This window comes from Trematomus bernacchii, unplaced genomic scaffold (genome assembly GCF_902827165.1).
Source record: "Trematomus bernacchii unplaced genomic scaffold, fTreBer1.1, whole genome shotgun sequence".
NCBI lineage: Eukaryota > Metazoa > Chordata > Actinopteri > Perciformes > Nototheniidae > Trematomus > Trematomus bernacchii.
In genome coordinates, this window is record NW_022987625.1 from 117,572 (window position 1) to 137,776 (window position 20,205).

At 42.2% G+C, this 20,205-nt stretch overlaps 1 protein-coding gene across 2 annotated transcripts in view; it reads right to left on the reverse strand.

Annotated features, from left to right (window-relative positions):
• Positions 1–19,748, reverse strand: part of LOC117484395 (zinc finger protein ZFPM1-like) — a 52,431-nt gene extending 32,683 nt beyond the window's left edge. Inside the window, exons 1-2 of one of the 2 annotated variants that reach the window (XM_034132854.1) lie at positions 19,240–19,748; positions 18,201–18,274 (exon numbers count right to left, since the gene is read on the reverse strand). In XM_034132854.1, the coding sequence (XP_033988745.1) occupies positions 18,201–18,274; positions 19,240–19,279 (114 nt within the window). In that variant the 5' untranslated portion in view covers positions 19,280–19,748. The remainder of the gene's footprint in view (positions 1–18,200; positions 18,275–19,239) is intronic. The other variant, XM_034132855.1, reaches the window with a different exon arrangement.
• Between the last annotated feature and the right edge of the window lie 457 nt (positions 19,749–20,205).

Below are 20,205 nucleotides of genomic sequence, written 5' to 3' on the forward strand. Positions count from 1 at the left end.
CACACACACACACACACACACACACACACACACACACACACACCACACACCACACACACACACACCACACACACACACACCACACACACACACACACACACACACACACACACACACACACACACACACACACACACACACACACACACACAGTATGTCCGCATGATTGCTTGAGTAAGCGAATTAGCCTCAGCGATGGCTGAGGAGGCAATACGTTGGCAGAAAAGAGGGATAATCTTTTATCTTTCACCCTCCCAAATTATTTCTAAAAGTCTGTATCACTTCCCTGACAGTTGATGTTCCACTTTTTCCCCTTTCATTATTTATTTATCTATTTTTGCTTTGTGTGAATTCAGCTAAAATACTTCTAAAGCGCTTAATGGCCCTATCGCTGCCTCAGATCTGCTGCCACATGCTGCCTTTTCCCTGCTTGCCCCATTTTTTAGATATTCTCCGGCCCGGCCCCTGAAGAGGCAGCGCTTTATCAAACTGTCTTGACGAGAATGACACGGCCAATTATTGACAAATTATTCCTTCATAGAATGACAGTAAGACAAGGAGAAGAGTGAGAGAGGGGGGGGGGGGGGACTATTGCCTTGATGAGTGGAACCCACCCAACGCCCCCCTTACAGGCCTGAGGAGACAGGCTCTATCTATCAGATTCTATTAAGAGCTCGGCACTTTGGCGAACAAAGCTGCCCGCGCCCCGCCACGCATTAACTGCTATTATACGCTCATGAACTTTGTCACAATCACACTGGTTCCCCCCATTCTTCCTTTTGCACATTTTTGGTCTCCTTTTGTGCGCTTAAGAAGTGAAGAACCACGTCGCTTTCCCCTCTTGTGTCTGAGATTAGGGAGCAACCCCAGTCTTATAGGACTCAGAAACATCCGGTGTGCAAGAGTGTTAAGGTGAAGGTGCCCCCACCAAATTGTTTGAGTCACACAAGCCAACACTTGTTTCTTTAAATGAATACCACGTTCAAATAAAAAAGTCCTGTACATCCGATTGCAACCATCCAGCATGTGTGTAAAAAACATGGCCAACTCATCATCAATCGACTAACTACCTAATGTTTTATCAGCCGTTTGTACACTTTGCTTTGTGCACTGCCTCTCTTATCACCTGCATCCAAATCAGGGGACTTTGAGGCCTGACAGCGATGGCTGCAGGATAGAAGCTCTCTGTGTGATCACAGTGGACAGAACATAGAGGCAGGTAATCAGAGACAAGGAGCCATGAAGATACATTTACATCCATGGGTCAGTTCTTTTCATAAGAAATTCTAAATATTTGGAAAAATAAGTGTTACTAAAAAATAAGTAGTACGCAATAAAACAGCCATGAATATTCAGTGTCAGTATTTGGCACCCTGCGGTATCCAAGGAGAGAAACTAAATAGATCTGAACTTGCCTTTTCGTTTCAAAAACATGAATTCCTTAACTGGTATCCAAGAACAAGTGCATTTTGTATTCTAAAATGACATTTTTAATGCTACCTAGTGTACATTTCTTTGTCAATAAAAGGCTTTTTGGTTTGGATAAACATCATAACTGACACAGAAATCTGACTTGGAAAGGTGAGCAAATAGAAGAAAGGGTGGCCTGTTTCAGGAGCAGAGAAACCTAAGGACAGAATATACCTGGTGTGTGTGTGTGCGTGTGCGTGTGCGTGTGCGTGTGCGTGTGCGTGTGTGTGTGCGTGTGTGTGTGTGTGTTTGAAAAGGGAAAAACACCCACCGGGGCCTGACCCCTTAACCCACGCCTGATGCCAAGAAGATCTCTTTTTCCTCTCTCACGCACCATCCCATCACCACCGCCACCCTCCTCTTCTTCCCTTTTTCTCTTTTTTCCACCTCCACACACCCCTCCCTATCGCTTGGCTTTGCCAGGTCCACATCGTCGGTAACGAGGGTGTAGTTTCTTAACATTCATCATCGCTGAACTCTGAAACTTTATCAGCTCCGGAGAGCGGCGCCACAGCCCCGGCCCTGGCTTTTTCAGCTCTCAGATAGGGCCGATAACACACTGATAGATTACAGCAGATTGTTTTACTCCAGGGGACACTACTGCTGCTGCTAATACTAATACACAGACAAGAAGAGTCACTGGGGAGGGAATGGGAGGTGGAGGGACAGGGGCAAAGGGTCAGAAAGAGGTAAGGACAGGGGAAAGTACATAATACGTCTCCCTCTCTCTCTGTTACAATAACCTAATCAAATCTCAGCAAATAAGAAATAAGCTAATCAAATTCCTTAGACATTATATTAATGGTTTATCATTCTGTCCTTTTTTTCGTGTATCTTCCTACAGTATTCCTTCAGTTATTCAGATTTTTCAACCTATTTCCACAGGTGTACTCAATCATGATTAAAAAAAAGGGAGCCGTTATTGTATGAAATGACAAAATATCAAGCACTACTCGTGCAAATGAGTGATGACGTCTGGAATGAAAGTATCACCATGAAAACCCACGTGGATGCATTAGGCAACTGTTTAACGTATTTCAAGTTTAACATTTGGGGAAAAACATGTTTACCACCTTAGAGTCAGATAAAAAAAAAACTGTCATCACATTTACTATTCAGTAAGAGTCAAAAGCTGTCTCATTTGCACACTTTAACATGTGTAGACTACTAAATAAGTGTTTTCCATTTGAGAGCTTTTGCATTGCTCGATCAGACTGTGGCTCTGAACCGCTACTGGAGACATGTTTCCAAACTCATCCAGTTACGTCTGGTTGAGTTACCAGAAGAGCGACGCCGTGGTCCATGAACAAGAGAGACATTTCTCGTTTGGCAGTAACACATGAATATCACTAGATATTATGCAACAACCCCTTGATCTATACATCATTTTTAAAGCACCCACTTGCTGGTTATCTTTGTGACATTTTGATTTAGCAAAAAATAACCAATAGATGAATAGATAAATAAAACAAGCAGTAGTTGTAACCCTAGGTTAAACCAACCACCAGAATGTATCTATCAATCGAAACACACACACACACACACACACACACACACACACACACACACCACACACACACACACACACACACACACACACACACACACACACACACACACAACACACACACACACACACACACACACACACACACACACACACACACACACACAACACACACACACACACACACACACACACACACACACACACACACACACACACACACACACACACACACACACACACACACACACACACACCACACACACACACACACACACACACACACACACACACACACACACACACACACACACACACACACACACACACACACACACACCACACACACCAATTAGGGCTTCAGATGTAAAGTGGGGTCAAGCTGCTGACCTGCCTGTCTTCATGTCTTCTCTTGGGTCGGCATCAGAAGGCTCTGTACCACAAAGCAGCCAATCACGGCGCCCCATTCCTGCCACCATTGTCGACGGCGACGTTTGGGCCTGCCATTGTGGAAATTCCAACCTGTCTGCTCCTGGTTTGCCTCTCTATTAGCGACAGATTGAGGACTGAGCTTATCTGTGTCCTGCAGAACGTGTGTGTGTGTGTGTGTGTGTGTGTGTGTGTGTGTGTGTGTGTGTGTGTGTGTGTGTGTGGAGACAGAGGCTGTGCATGTAATGAATTGGTGTCAGAGAGGGCATACAGAGTTAAATGAGGTCTAATCTGCTAATAGCAAGCAATGGAAAGAATTATCAACGCACAGCTTGCCCACAATGCAGAAACCTTTACACACAAGGGAAAAAACACAAACATCATTATGAAAAACACTTGCAGAGCAAAAAAAAAAGGCTATTGTGTATTGGTCTTCATTTTAGCATCAACATCATATCAGCGAACCCACATGAATAATCTGCACGGTAATTTATTTATTTCTTCCCTTTTTGTTCTTGGCATTTTGGTGCAGCAAGATAAGGGCTAAAAAAACAACAGAAAGGCTTGCAGAGTGAAAAAAGACAGATATGTAACATTGATATCAACTCCCACACAACACCGTAATTTTCTTATCTGAGCTTTTTATCAAAGTTTCGTTTGTTTTTTGTAAAATGTTCTCTCTTTTTCTCACTCCTTCTTTCTAGGCCTGTTCTTTGTGGACACATGACAAAACAGCAGCACTGCCCTCAAAAAGTTAAAGTCAGCTGACGATGTGGAATTAACTGTAATGCAGATTTTATTTACCTTCATTCTGTGTAAGGTAAACAATGAGACAGCAGGAGCGTGCACTCTGTTCAAGAGATACAACTGGTCACATTTAACAAACTGTGGGCTGGAAAAGAATATATATTTCAAAACGTGATGAAGTGAGGGTCACACACAACACACACACACATACACACACACACACACACACACACACACACACACACACACACACACACACACACACACACACACACATCACACACACACACACACATACACACACAACACACACACACACACACACACAACACACACACACACACACACACACACACACACACACACACACACACACCACACACACACACACACACCACACACCACACACCACACACACCCACACACCCCACACACACACACACACACACACACAACACACACACACACAACACACACACACACACACACACATTCTGAGAAAAGGAAAAGCATTTCACACACAGACTTATCATTGCTCTGTCTCTGGCTGTAATCTATCAAGGTCACAGTGTGGCCCGGACAAACAGCACGTTGTTCCGTCCCACTGCTCCCTGTGGAGAACACCACATCTCACTGAATCACTGGAGGGACAGCCATATGACCACCTGAGCACACTTCAGTGTAGAAATGAGAAATGGACAAACACTGAGGTATCATGATGAATGGATTAGGGCTTAGTAAACCTTAGAGTTGATTTTGATTGGATTATTAGTTTTGCTCATCTGTGTTGCATGTTTCTTCGGTAGTATTACAAATAATAACAAATTAAGCACGATATAATTAGATTATGGGCAGAATATGAGATTTTAGGATTTGTTGGAGTGTCCTCGTTGAGACAAAATAAAGGTCAGTTTCTAAACAAAATGACTTCCTTACCCCTATCATTGACTGGTATGGTTTTACATTTTAAAGCATATACTAAAATATTGCAGGGGACACTCAGGGAAAAGCTTACTTACTACAAAACAAAATACTTATAAATGTAGCAAACTATACTTAATTGCATATGTTGCAAAACATTAGATGAGAGGTTCTGGACTGTAAGGATGAAGCAGCCAGCAGGTGAATACCGTGTCTTTAAGAGACAGCAGAAACCCGCTAGCCTGGTGCATTATTGCTGGAATGTTGCCAGGCAACCAACTGAGATTCCAGGAAATGAGTATGCATGGTCAAGCAATAGTCTGGAAAATAATGTGCTTTTCTTAAACTTTGTTATTGTACACATAAAAAGAGTGGTATAACAATAATCTTTAGAGCTGCTGCTACCAATATTGTTTTACCTTTTCGACAGAGCCCTTTCCCCTGCTTTCAGTCATTATGGTAAGATAAGCATATTTTCCAGAATCTCGAAATACTGTTAATAACAGCTTGGCCAATCCAAATATTACAAATATACCTCTTAGTATAACCAGTGTATAATGATGAATGAACTTGTGTATTATTGCCCATACAAAATGTCAGGGTGTCCATATGGTTCAAACATGGTACATTAAGCTGAAATAGAATCCCACAGAATACTGAATATCTAATAAAGACCAAAAGCCAAAAATGTGATGTTTGATACTGTACATGACATTATTTTCTTTAAACTGTGTAAGAAACATGTTGCTGAATCAATGTTGCCCTCCAAACTGAGGTCAGAGGTCACAGACAGCCACAGTGCTGCTGCAGCAGGACTCAGCAGATGGACACTTCAGCAGAGCGAGACGTACAAGTGTCTTCACACAACGTCTGACTGGACTTTTAATACCACATAGACATTTACTTCTATTTACTAGCTTCATGAAACCCTTGGATTACAAGGAGTCCCCTGTGTGTTTAGTTTCAGCATCACACATAAGCACCTTGAGAGGGTTAGTGTTAGGGTCCAGTCAAGTCATGGCTTTATAGTTGACATGATGCAAATCATATCAACCAATCAGAATCTTGCCATTGATTTTGATCTCTTTTCATGTGGAAACGTACATCCAAAAACTTGAATATAAGCCCATATTGGCAGACAGCAGACACGTCACCATCTCCATCCTGATGGGGCTGATAGGGGATTTCTCCTCATGGAGAGGAGGAGTAGTGAGGAGGACAGAAGTGCAGTTGGACAGACACAGAGCTGGAGAGCTGAAGATAAGAGAGAGGAGGGAGATACAGTGTATGCAGGGGGGGGGGGGTAAAAAGGCAAATGGGTTAGAGGATTTGGATGCAGGGAGCATATCCATCAGGGATCTTTCCTGGTATCAAACTGGAGCAATCAGTGATCAAAAAGTCCACCTGGAAACGGCTGTAGTGGGAGTTTACTGGGCTGCCCCCACTCTCTCCATCACTCCATCTCTCTGCCCCCCTCCCCCTGCAGCCACCCTTGTTGCCTCTATAACGACTCAAAAAGCCAGTAATACAGGTCTTCTTTATATTCAGGGTAGTACTGATGGCCCTTCTGGAAAGATCTTTTTGCCTGCGCTGTTTTAACACATCAATACTGCCAACAGGATCTGCACATTTATAATACACTGCACATCTCAATGCTTCTCCTCCAATCTTGTGACCACTAAAGAATCTCTCAATCGCCCCCACCCTTCGCTCTGCACTTCATCTCCCTTCTCCTACAAAAAAAAACTCAACAAAAGAAAAAGAAATGAAAAGAGGAGAGGGTTTTTCTCCCTTCTGGTGCGCCCCACCCTTTTCTAGATAGAGAGAGGGGGAGAAGAAGGAGAAGAAGAAAAAAAACATAATTTATCTGTGTATTATCAAGAAAGGCAGACACTTTAATCAGTCAGCTATGAAGTCAGTATTTCCATTCTTATCTGTCGCAGGAGTGGAAATGGAGAGGAGATAGCGTTCTGGGAGCCCATCGGTGGGCAGGAATGATAATGGGGGGGTGGGGGGTTGGAGGGGTGAGGGAAGGAGGGAGGGGGGCAGGGCTAGGCTATTGGACCGCTGTGTCAGCGCTATCTGCACCCATTATCAACAGCCTTATCTGCCCTACCATCAGCCTCGCTGTAATGGGGCCAGTTCAACTTTCCACATTATCATACCGCCAAGACCTGCTGCGCCAAGGCTAGGGGTCTGGCTGGAGACAGAGAGGGGGGGGGGCAGATAGATAGAATGAAAGAAGGGGTGATAGAGAACTGAAGGTGGAGGGGTAGAGTTTTTAAACAAATTGAAGGGTCGAGGGAGAGGAGATTATTTAGAGAGAGAAGGTAGAGGTCATGGAGGGCTTTATTATTTCACCTGATATAGCAGAGACATTGTGGTTAGTCTACAAACAGGAGGCGTGTTTAGGGTCTGACTTCCTGTCACTCCAGGCTGTTAAGTTAGATTTGATCCACACGCCCATCATAAATGATCTAACAACAGGGACTCATTAATCAGTGAGATAACATCACGTTGGTTGAATAGTTCCTTACAGACAGAAAAGATGTTTAGAGTTTAAAGAGTTTGATTTTCATTACTGATATTAATAATGAGTCAAATGTTGTTTATTTGGTCATGTAAACATTTAATCCTTCATATGAAATGTTTCCATCCGGATGTTCTGAATGTGAGATTGCATTATGTTAAATAAACAGTAAGAGGCTGCATCAGAGGCCCCCAAATCATTTGGCGTGACCATAGTTTGAACAATTAACCGAGTTATCAAGCAGATACATAATCCAAAAAGACTTTGATCATCAATAATGCTTATTTTCTTTGTTGTATGTCATTGTAAACTGACGATCATTGGGTTTTGGACATTGGATCAAAACAAGAAATTGAATTATAACACCGTTCATCATTTCCTCACATTAGTAGCAACCCTACGTGTGGGCCTTCAATGCAAAGGTGTCTCCTTGAAACCTCTCCTTTCATTCCATATTAGAGTTTTATTCCTTTTTTTAACAGAGGGATAAATACATATTTAAATTAAATAGTAAATTATATTTGGAAGAACATTTATATAGCAGAAATGATCATCCTGTAACCCTAGTGGCTGGGAACCATGGCTTCATGTTGTCAGATGTCCCATAGGCAAGTCCTTATTGTTTTAATGGCCTTCAAAAGCTTAGGGACTATTTGTCACATTGAAAATAAAGACAGTATAGTTTACACAAGCTGAACACTGAGCTATAATTAAGATAGTATTGATATCTTCAGACCTAAGAGCTCCGACATGACAACTCTGTGTATGTGTATTTACAAGGAATTCTGTCAGAGTGGATTCCTCTTTCAAAATCTTTTTTTTATAGTAACTGATTTGTAATAAATGTCCCAAATATTACTTTTTCCACCTATGGCACATGCCGCATAGTCTATGAGCGTACTGTAGGGCTAGACACACACACACACCTCTCGCCCCACTATACACACACTTGCACAGCCAGTTGATTGGCAGTTCACTTATCAGTCGGGGAGGCACGGCACCACGGTTTACACAAGCACAAAGCAATCCACAGGCCCGGATCACTGCTACACTACTGGCTCACATGACTCATAATGTCCACACTGATACTGAGACAGAGAGAGAGAGAGCTCCGCAACACAGCCCTCACATTTCAAAATGTAATCAAGGACAAAACTACTTTTGAATTGAAAACAAGTCATTTATGACTTTTATCATCCTCTGTTGGCAGCCAGAGGGAACTGCAACAACAAGTGGCCCTGACAAATGAGTCAAAAGTTACATTTTCAAAACCCAGAGGAGACCCCCCAGTGACCCCCCCCCCCCCCGAAGATTAACGATGCTCCACAAAATGGCTCATCGAGAAGCCTTACCCATAAACTTGTTAATCTGAGGCAGCACTGTGTGTGTGTGTGTGTGTGTGTGTGTGTGTGTGTGTGTGTGTGTGTGTGTGTGTGTGTGTGTGTGTGTGTGTGTGTGTGTGTGTGTGTGTGTGTGTGTGTGTGTTTAAAAGACAGCAAGAGGAGCCGCTGGTCTAGACCCCCTGTGTTAAGGTGGCTCCCAGGAGGCTCCCGCACCATCTCCTCTTTCTACTTGCATTGTCTCGGACACTGAGTCGCCCTTATCGCCTCCCAGTTTTCCTCTTTCCTCTGCTTCCTCTTTCACTCATTGTCCCCTTTTCTTCATATCTTCTGCTCATGACTGTACATATGGCGGCTGTCATTTGGTTTGTTTCTCTCCTCTTCTCTTACTCATGTCTTCTCTGCTTTCACACACCTACTGTGGAATTGCTTCATTTTGTCATGAAAATATTGGTATCCAAAAAATAAATATCAGCCATCAGAAAATACCATCTGCCAGTGGCTTTGTGTAAAATGTGCTTTCCCATAATGCCAAAAGATAGTTTTGTATTAAGGCCTATATTTCTAATGAAGTCTGTAATGTGTATGTGGGTTATAAAACCTCCCTTTATGACCATTATATCCCTTGGAAGCCACTACAATGAATACAGAAAAATAATGCAAACTGTAAACAGATCCAAGGTTTTCTAAATGGCAGAAAGACATGATGATGGCTGACTGTAGGCCTGTCACGATAATTCATTTTGTTGGACGATACATTTTCCTGGAAATGATTGCGATAAACGAGAATATTGTCGGCACCGTTGTAAGACCATTTTAGACCACTGACATAATGGTAATATATAATAATAATTCAAGTACATCCTTTCAAACATAACTTTTTATTGAACATTCATCATTGCAAATGAAATGTGAAATAATATTCAAATATATAAATTATATATAATAAATAAAACAAATGAATTAAATTATAATAAATTAATTAAATCACACACAACCAAAACAATCAATTAAATAGACTCAGGCTGTAAAACAGAGCTCTCTCTATCTATCTATATATATATATAAATAAATATGAGCACACATTGTCTCACAAGCAAAAAAAGACCCCCTTAAAAGAACAGTCAAGTGTACAGTCCACTGTCCATACAAAGACCCAGATGCCTCAACAGGCCATATCCAAATCTGTTTTTCAAAGTTTTCGAGCAAGTAACACCAACATGTTTGCATTGTCGGGCAAATGCATCTTTGATTGTAAACTGTCGGGAAGGTGGGGGCTCTCCATCTCCAGCTGCCATGTTTGCTCCCAGCTGGGAAAACGGAATAGGGTGGTTATGTTTCAGGTGCAGTTTAAGATTTGTGGTATTGCCAGCTTTTGTCGCTACCTTTTTAAACAAATGCGACATACCGGCTCATTCAAATCCGTAGGTTCGCCTCGTTCATTTGGCTTGAATCCAAAATACTGCCACACCGGAGATGTGTAGTAAGGTTTTTTAACCAATTCCATTTAACTTTAAATTCCCCGCGAGTAAGTCACACGTTGTCTCCCGCTTGTCGCTATATTATTACAGGGTATATGCAGGAATCCTGAAGTCAAATGTAAAACCTTTTAAGACCTTTTTTAAGACCCTTTCCATACATTTTAAGACCTCATCGCCACTTCGAGTTCTAACCGGTTACATTGGCGACACACTTTACCTCACATTGACTATATACAGTATTGATTGTCCTTCCTCCTTATCTTCCAACCATTTGGACGCAGACTTGCATTTCCCCATAACGATGTTGTTTAACAACCGGCGTAAACGGACCTTCGCGCGCTATCAAGCAGTGAGCGTGCGATGTCCTGTTCAGATGACGGCAAATCCAAACTACACAGAATCACACTACACGCCTACGCAATGATTACATTCAGGCACACTGTAGAATACAACCTCTTTGGACAATTTATATACTTATTGAAAACAAGCTACAAAATGTAATACCTTGGAAAATGCACTTTAATACTTTTTAATACTTTTTAATAGCCTTAATTTTCGCTAAATTGATTTATCAACTTTTAATACTTTTTAAGACCCCGCGGACACCCTGTATTAAGTTGGATGCTACACTGCTGCACGTGCACGCGGAGTGTCTGACTCCTGACCAGCTCCTGACCTGGCTGTGTGTGAGCCCCGCCCCTCACCGCGCGCGTGGCCGGCAGCCACAGCGCGCCAGGCTAAAATGCTGGTCACATCCTTATGTAAACGGCAATTTATCGAGCTCAGAAAAGTTATCGAGTCCATTTTTATTTATCGTACGATGAGTCAATTTATCGATTATCGCAACAGGCCTAGCTGACTGCACTGGCAGCAGGTGCGTAGAAGGTCAAAGGTCATGGCGGAAAAATGTGTGAGTATTAGGGCTGTGCAATTAATCGTATTTTAATCGCAATTACGATTTTGGCCTGCCACAATTACGAAAACAACATAATCGAAAAAAACGATTATTTTGCTTTGCTAGGTTGTGACATATTTGATCTAATTTATTTTTATTTATATATGTTTAGTAGCTTGTTGAAGTGTGCTCCAAAATATTTGTTGATCTTGTTTATTGGTATTTATTATTTTGATATCATTTATTTTTGTATTGGTTTTTCAGTTGAATTATACGTTCAGGGTAATCAACAGTTAAAAAGACACTGTTCAAATTATTATTTGTATTTGTTTTAAAGTTCAATAAATGGATGTTTTCAAAGTCAATGAATAATCGTATTTAATAATCGTGATATCAATTATTGACCAAAATAATCGTGATTATGATTTTTGCCATAATCGCACAGCCCTAGTGTGTATTAAGCACTTTATGATATGTCCAGACACCATGTTGTCAGGCTGCTGTGACCTTTGAACCTTGGACTCATGACTGTTAATATTCATTAATATTGGTGGTCTGGGAATTCAAGCTTAGCAGACATTGTCCATTAGTGATGGTGGTGGAGTGTGTGTGTGTGTGTGTGTGTGTGTGTGTGTGTGTGTGTGTGTGTGTGTGTGTGTGTGTGTGTGTGTGTGTGTGTGTGTGTGTGTGTGTGTGTGTGTGTGTGTGTGTGTGTGGCGGCTGTAAAAGCAGGTCAGGCGGTGTTGTTTGCCCAGGTTGCCTTAACACCCTGGAACACAGCGCTCAGCACAGTAGGAGCAAATGGCCTGTCTTATCACTGCCTCTGGGGGGGGGCTTGTCATAACACTGGCTGTCTCTCTCATGCACACAAATATATTCAAACACACACACACTGAACACACTGTTCTTTGAGTGTCCAGAGTCATCCTGACCAAAGATCAGAGCTGTGGACTACAGCTTTCCTACACAAAAAAACCTATCAGCAACTACACATAGCTGCTTTAGCACTACACTCTCTAAGTGACCCTACTGACCTCCATTGGGTCTCCTATGATAAAGTTGGGTTCATATTCTTTGATTTGCCATTTTTGTGCACACCCTAGGCTTTCTCAATTGTCTTCCATCATGATGATGATAGCTTGCATTGTGTCCTCAAACCTGTGATCTTATGGATGGGGCAGCAGCTGGAGCAGCAGGCTTGTATTCTTTGGTTACTCTAGTTAAACATCCAGCATCTCTGATAGGGAGCCCGTCAGCCGTGAGTTAAGCCCTCACAAAGCTCCCTGGGAAGAGCTGGCAGAGTGGTAATTACTGTTGGAGCAAACAGTTTGGACCTCGATTATGCTACTGTTGGCCGAGGTAATGTTTTCTCTCCTCCCTCATACAAAGTCGTCAGTGCGGAGGTCAAGGGTGACATCGTTTTACAACGGTGCTGAGTTGGGGAACCATAATTCACAACAAGGCCGCCCCCTTGGTAAATAGCAGGAAAGGGTAATAACTCATCCACACACCAAACACAAACGGTGTTTCCTCTATAACCCTGCCAACTTCCCCCTTTGGTCTATCTGGCCATGCACACACACTCTCTGTCAACGCTGCTCGGATAGCTACAGTGCAAACATACACTTTAATGAGAACAAGCTTAAGCCTTCGATAAAAGCAAGGAAAACAGGCAAATCCACTTGAAAATGATTGAAAGAGTGTTGAAAAGAAGAGAATAATCCAAATTCAATAATGTTTAGGTATTGAAGTGCTATGGAAAGTGGATTTTCAGCTTGAACCTTCAAAGATTCTTCTCACAGAGATCCAATCAGGACTGCCTGATACACACGTAAAACGGGATCATTTCTATGTTTTTGAAGTGTTTCTGTGTTTTGTGCCGATACTTTACTGCATGCAAATGTGTGTGTGACTGATTGCAAGCATATGCAACTCTCAAACCAAGCTATCTGATTGTGAGTGTGAGAATCGCTTGCATCCAATCAGTCACCATCTAGCTACTTTAATATCTGTCAGTCGAATCAAGTGCGAGTCATCCTGCTGATGCTGTAACTTCCCCGCCCCCCCTTTTTTTTTTTTACTGTACGCTCTTCAACTTTTAAGCTTGAACAGAAAATAATGTAATAATAAAAGAAAAAACACTGTCGAGATAATAATCACTGAACACCAAAATTCCCCAACATGTAAATGCTATCTTACACATAATCTGGAATGAGTAATACGTGCTATTAATTTAAATTAAATTAATCAATGACAGTGCTTGTTAGGGAGGAGAGAGAGGGGAGTGAAGATTGAGGAGGAGGGGAGTTTGAATGAGTGAGAAAAGATTGAGGGAGAAAAGAAATGCATTCACACCTATAATCTAATTATACAACAACATTAATCCCATTAGGGCTGGAACTGATTGCCAGGGTCCGGACCCGGCTGCTCCTGTCTGGGCCTGTTGTTATTGCGGTGGAGCCTCGGCTCCTGCCTGCTCCAGCCTGATAACAACTCTAATCACACATGGCGATCGCTATCTGCACCGGAGATCAGGCCCTGCGGCTTATCAAAAGTTCACATCAAGCTAAAAGCAGAACAAAGAGGGTGAAAAAAACACAAGGGAAAACCACCAAGGCACTGCATGAGTCTTCTGGGTGTGTGTGTGTGTGTGTGTGTGTGTGTGTGTGTGTTTTATTTCACTTTGGCTCACGAAGAATGAATTAATCTCTCAACTGTGCGTCCATATAACTATCACATGACCTCACAACAACACAGTTACTCATTCCTTTCAGCTGCAGTGCACTCAACCGGAACCTGTAATCATTTAAGAAATCTAAACAAATCTTTTAAAAAGTTTTTCATGAGTGTTGTGAAAGAAAAGGGATGAAGTGGAAAGCAGGACACACACACACACACACACACACACACACACACACACACACCACACACACACACACCACACACACACACACACCACACACACACACACACACACACACACACACACACACACACACAACACACACACACACACACACCACACACAACACACACACACACACACACACACACACACACACACACACACACACACACACCACACACACACACACCACACACACACACACACACACACACACACACACACACACACACACACACACACACACACACACACACACACACACACACACACACACACACACACACACACACACACACACACACACACACACACAACACACACACACACACACACAACACACCACACACACACACACACACACACACACACACACACACACACACACACACACACAGATCAGCAGTGTGGATCTGTAGTGTTATCTATCTACCATCAGCAGGCCTCCTTATCAGCCCCAAACATCTTTCTCAAAGGGGCGGGGGAGCTGCCATTGAAAGCACACTCCAACACATTCATAGCAGCTATGTATTCCAAACACTTTTTCCACTCTTTCTCTGTTTGTTTTACTTCCAACAGCTCTTCTCCTCCATTCTATCACCACACTTTTAAGCAGCCCTCCCCCTGCATTTCTCATCTTTAAATTATCAAGTTATCCATCCCCAGCAAATCACAAACAAAACAACCAACGACAACGCAACAAGGCAAAGGAAATGGCATGCAACAGGCAGATGTAATTACAATGTGGCCTCCATCTTCCATCCCTCCTTCCATCTGCCCAACCTCTGATCTCTCTATCTCTCTCTCTTTTTTGCTTTGCAATATCAGCAGCAGCAATCGCCGCCAAGTTTTATCACGTCTCCCATCTCAACCGCCAAAATATAAGCCCAGGGATTCAGCCTCAGTGGGCTGCCTGCCTGTCTCCTATCTCCCGATCAAGGAGAGAAACCTTATCAGGCTGAAAGATCACCAACCGTTGGGGAGGATGACGCACAAAGAGAAACAGACAAATATCTATCTGCTACACAAACACCGCTTCTCTTCTTCAACTATGGGCCCGCAGAAAGCCCTGGACCTAATCCATGGTTGCTGGGGGGGGGAAATGAAAAAGATAACCACGTTATGTTGTCTTAATGTCTTTGTTGTTGTTGTAAATTGTTGTTTTTCCTGGTGGTTTACATTTTTTTTATTTGAGTTAGAGATTTCATAATTTCCCCAAACTGTATCAGCTGTGTGGCAGCATGAACATATACACTCTTGACTAAAGGGCCGATACGATCCCTGGTTGGTACTGATATAAATGATATTGCTTGCTACTGTACAGGATACTCCTAAATACATTTGTCTAAATATGTTTAATTGTTTCTAAAATCTTAACTTAACTTTTTGGAAAGTGAATGAGTCAACAAAAATACAATTATGAGTACCCAGGCATTGTCATGTGTTTGCCTTGATGATGTACTGGAGGTTAGAAGTCGGCCCATACTGCAGGTAGCATCTGGCCTACCAATTCTTTCCCCAAGAAATCAAGGTCAATTGAATGAAAGCTAACAAGAAAATGAGTTCTCATTAACTATTATTTGTTTTAATAATGTATTTAAACCTAAAAGGCATTGTTTGTTTCATTCACAGTACTTCAGCTGCCTCGCTGAGGGACAGCAGCAGGTGCCTTCTGAGTTATGGTAATGATTCATTGGTAAATGTAAAGGCTGAACCATCCTTCTGTGGGCTCCATGAAGGGGGTAACTTATAGACTTCTGCATAGCAGTTTATGTTATTCTTATGAAGATTCTGAGAATAACCTTTGCATTTTAGTTCATCAACCAATCAGCTCACATGATGCGCAGCCCCACGCAGCCCAATATTCCAATTCCAACTAAATAACTACCATCACTGGGCTTTAGATGAATTCAACTTTCCATAGAAAGTAGTATGAATCATTTTGAGGGAGGAAGTTGGAGGTATATTACTGTTATGATGGAGCTCAACGTCCTTACTCTGTGACCTGACATGAACCAGTGACAGCATGCAGCATGCTGAAAACAACATGGTGGACACATGGCATTAATAGTAATAGTAGTGGTTATAGTGGTAGCACCAGCAGCCCCTTCCTTTTGCTGAACCCCCACACCCCAGTCAAACAAAGTCCTTATCACTCCTCACTCTTTCCTATCAAAATGTCTGCCAAATCACAAGAGAGTCACGGGGCTGAGAGCCTGGCTGGCCTCAACCGCAGCCGGGGCTTGGTGCACAGGGAGGCATAGTGGACCAAGAGCCCTGATAAAGACGGCCATAACACCCCTGAGACACAAACATGTAATATATATATATATATCTCTCTCTCTCTCTCTCTCTCTCTCTCTCTCTCTCTCAGACACGCCAAGTCTAGTCTAGCCTGAGTTTATCTGCCTCAGGGTCTGGGATTCATCTCCAGGCCTCGCTGCTGGCTTACTGTAGGAGCCTGCTGCGTTCACAGCTGATATGCCTCTTCATGGAAACATGTCAAAAAACAGGAAGTGAAAGACTATATAGACTGCTTGCAGTGGCACATCAGAGGACCTCATCAAGAGACAGCCTTCATGGCAGCCCAGCACATATCCTTGATCACAATAGATGGCGCACATGATATGTAGATGGAGACCGTGCACACATTTAGTTAAACTGAGTTGTATCTTCTGTGATTAAACTATCTTTGGCCTAGCATTAAAAGATACAAAAAGCAACATACAGATAGCATACGACCAACCTTAAACTGCACCTGAAACATAACCACCCCATTCCGTTTTCCCAGCTGGGAGCAAACATGGCAGCTGGAGATGGAGAGCCCCCACCTTCCCGACAGTTTACAATCAAAGATGCATTTGCCCGACGATGCAAACATGTTGGTGTTCCTTGCTCGAAATCTTTGAAATACAGATTTGGATATGGCCTGTTGAGGCATCTGGGTCTTTGTATGGACAGTGGACTGTACACTTGACTGCTATTTTAAGGGGGTCTTTTTTTGCTTGTGAGACAATGTGTGCTCATATTTATTTATTATATATATGAGAGAGAGCTCTGTTTTCCAGCCTGAGTATTTAATTGATTGTTTTGGTTGTGTGTGATTTTAATTAATTTGTTATAATTAAATGCATTTGTTTTATTTATGATATATAATTTATATATTTGAATATTATTTCACATTTCATTTGCAATGTTGAATGTTCAATAAAAAGTTATGTTTGAAAGGATGTACTTGAATTATTATTATATATTATCATTATGTCAGTGGTCTAAAATGGTCTTACAACGGTGCCGACAATATTATCGTTTATCGCAATCATTTCCAGGAACATTTATCGTCCAACAAAATGAATTATCGTGACAGGCCTAGTTATACATTAATACATGAATTCTCGTATTAAATTCCAAAATTATTCTGAAATGGTTCATTTTGCATAGAACGGCCTGATGGCCTCATAATAGACAACTTTTTTTTACATTACATATATTTTGGTGTTGTAAATGTTGTACTTTTACTTGCCTAACATTTTTTATGCAGGAATTTTAGGTTAACTTGTAAGAAAACTATTTCCACAGTGGTACTTTTACTTAAGTAAAAGTATATATACTTGAGTACTTCCTCCACTGCCTCCTAGCTTACTGAGACATGTTCAGTGTGCAGGTTTCACAGTAACTCGGGGGCAACTCAGTGACATGATGCAATGCTCCTTGCTCGCTTTACCTCGTAACATGGCTTACAAGTGAGGATTGCATTAGACTATCAAAAATGCATGCCTTTATCTAATATCATGTCTGAGAAAATACACCTACTGCCACAAGAGCCAACATATGAAAATGTTATATAACTTTGTATTTATGTAATGTGATAACATCGAGCCTGCAAATGTTGCTTTAGACACCAGGTTTTCTGGGAAAACAGTGACACAATCACTGATGACAAGATATTATTATTTGTGCAATGTGATAACTTACCAAACAAACTGTACTGCTGTTGTCAATTTTCCATTCCAGCTGTAGCTTCCTAAACTTTAATCTCCAGTATGACACTAGATATAAACTGAGACTGAGATTAGCTGAAAATGCAACATCATTAATATGCTGTTATATCAACTTTGAACATCAGTCACAAGCGAAAGAGCTTCACACATCTACGAACAGGAAGAAGTACAAGCAGGGAGAGCAACGGGACCGAGCAAAGGCCTTCCCAGCGGCCCTGAGATGCATTATTGAGTTAAAGGGATAGATGAAAAAAGATCCAATTGTAAGCAGCTATCAGTAGAGATCTGCAGGCTGCCTATCTGACGGCCCATCTCTGGAAGGAGAAGTGAAAAGCCAGGGGGAAAATGCGACGGCGGCCCGGCGCTGCCTCAGACAGAAAACAAATAAAAAAGATCCAATTTTAATCTTAATCTGGGCTCACATCGGATCGCTGCTTTATCTCTGTTCACATCAGCTTTTTCAGAGAACACTGACGTTTCCACAACAGAATTAAACAGGAAGCGACGGCTACAGTTTTAGCTGCCAATGGACAAAGCATTCTTAACAGGGTAATAAATAAAAACGTGTTTTTATATTCTAGCGCAGTCTAGATAGCACGGCTACCAAAGTGGTAGGCTACTGACATGAGTTTGAATAACAGTGAAGGTGAATGCTACGCATCTAGCCTATTCTGAGGAAATGCTGTATTTGAACTCAATTGAACTAGGCTACTAAAAAGCTTTATTTGCTGATATCATCAAACGCAAAACAGTGTGCTCTGTGGTTCTAGTTTGTGTTTCAGGCTACATTTACCCATAAAAAAGTGTCATAAAACTACTGTGGAGACAGCTAGGTGTACACGCAGAGTTTCACACCACTTATTAACTTTATAATGACCCAGTCGCATCGAAGCGCCGCACACAACACACGGCTTCTTCCCAGGGCGCCTGTGGCTCGCTCACCACACACTACAACAGCACACAACACTCCAACAACATGACAACATTAAGAAAAAGAGCTGTTTTATCCTCACGCTTTATCTGCCGGGGTTTGCTCTGCTTTCTCCGGGACATTGTGGCTCTTCCCTATGACGGCAGACGGAGCGGCAGAGCGGCGCTGCGGTTCTTCGGTCTGCTGCCTCTTCTCTTCCCCGCCGTTTACTGCTGCGACGCGGCGCTCCGCATGACCCGCCTGCACTTTGATATCTTGTGCCACGGCAGCTAACGTGGGGCTACCTGTGGATCAGTCCGCGTACTTCTCACTGTCCTCCTTCTCTATTTCCCAAACGTTAATTCACCTCACCGTTCTCTCCGTTTTCCTGCTAACGTTATTCCTTCGCCAGGCGCTAGACACCGTTGCAACCCGTCAGCAGTCACCGGTGACTGTCTTGGGAAATATTACCGCTATTATTAACATCAGTTATATGGAGGTCAGCGGAGTGAATGCTATTGTTTCTGTGAAGTTTCCTCTCGCAGGTCCGCCCCCTGTCCGCCTGTACTGTCAGTGAAGCGGGAGACACTTTCTGTGGAGCGCGAGCGCTACAGTCCACTCCGCTTACTACAGAGGAGCCGAGCCGACGCCTGGGGCAAGCCCATTACGTCTGACGTAGTGCATCGCACTAATCTCCTATTGGTTCAAATGTACCCATGTAAAGCACGCACTTTTTGTATTTAATGAATTAAAAGTATCTAAATAAATGAAATACTTATTCATACGCAAATGCATGATAGGTTAACAATGAAATGCATAATAAATCATTATTCTACATTCTGTATCTAACAGGAACTGAGATTTTTTTAAGCAGCCTAGAACTTTTCATTTAAGTGTTTGTGTTTTATTCCTTGTTTATGATACCTAATTTACTTAACTTCGATTGTTGTACAGTTATAAGAATAAGAAAATTATGGAATGTGTCAGCTTTTGTTTGTTGTAATTGTAAATGATCCTACACGATATTGTTGTTTATTGTTGTTTTGTGGAGAAAAAAAAAACGTTGTAT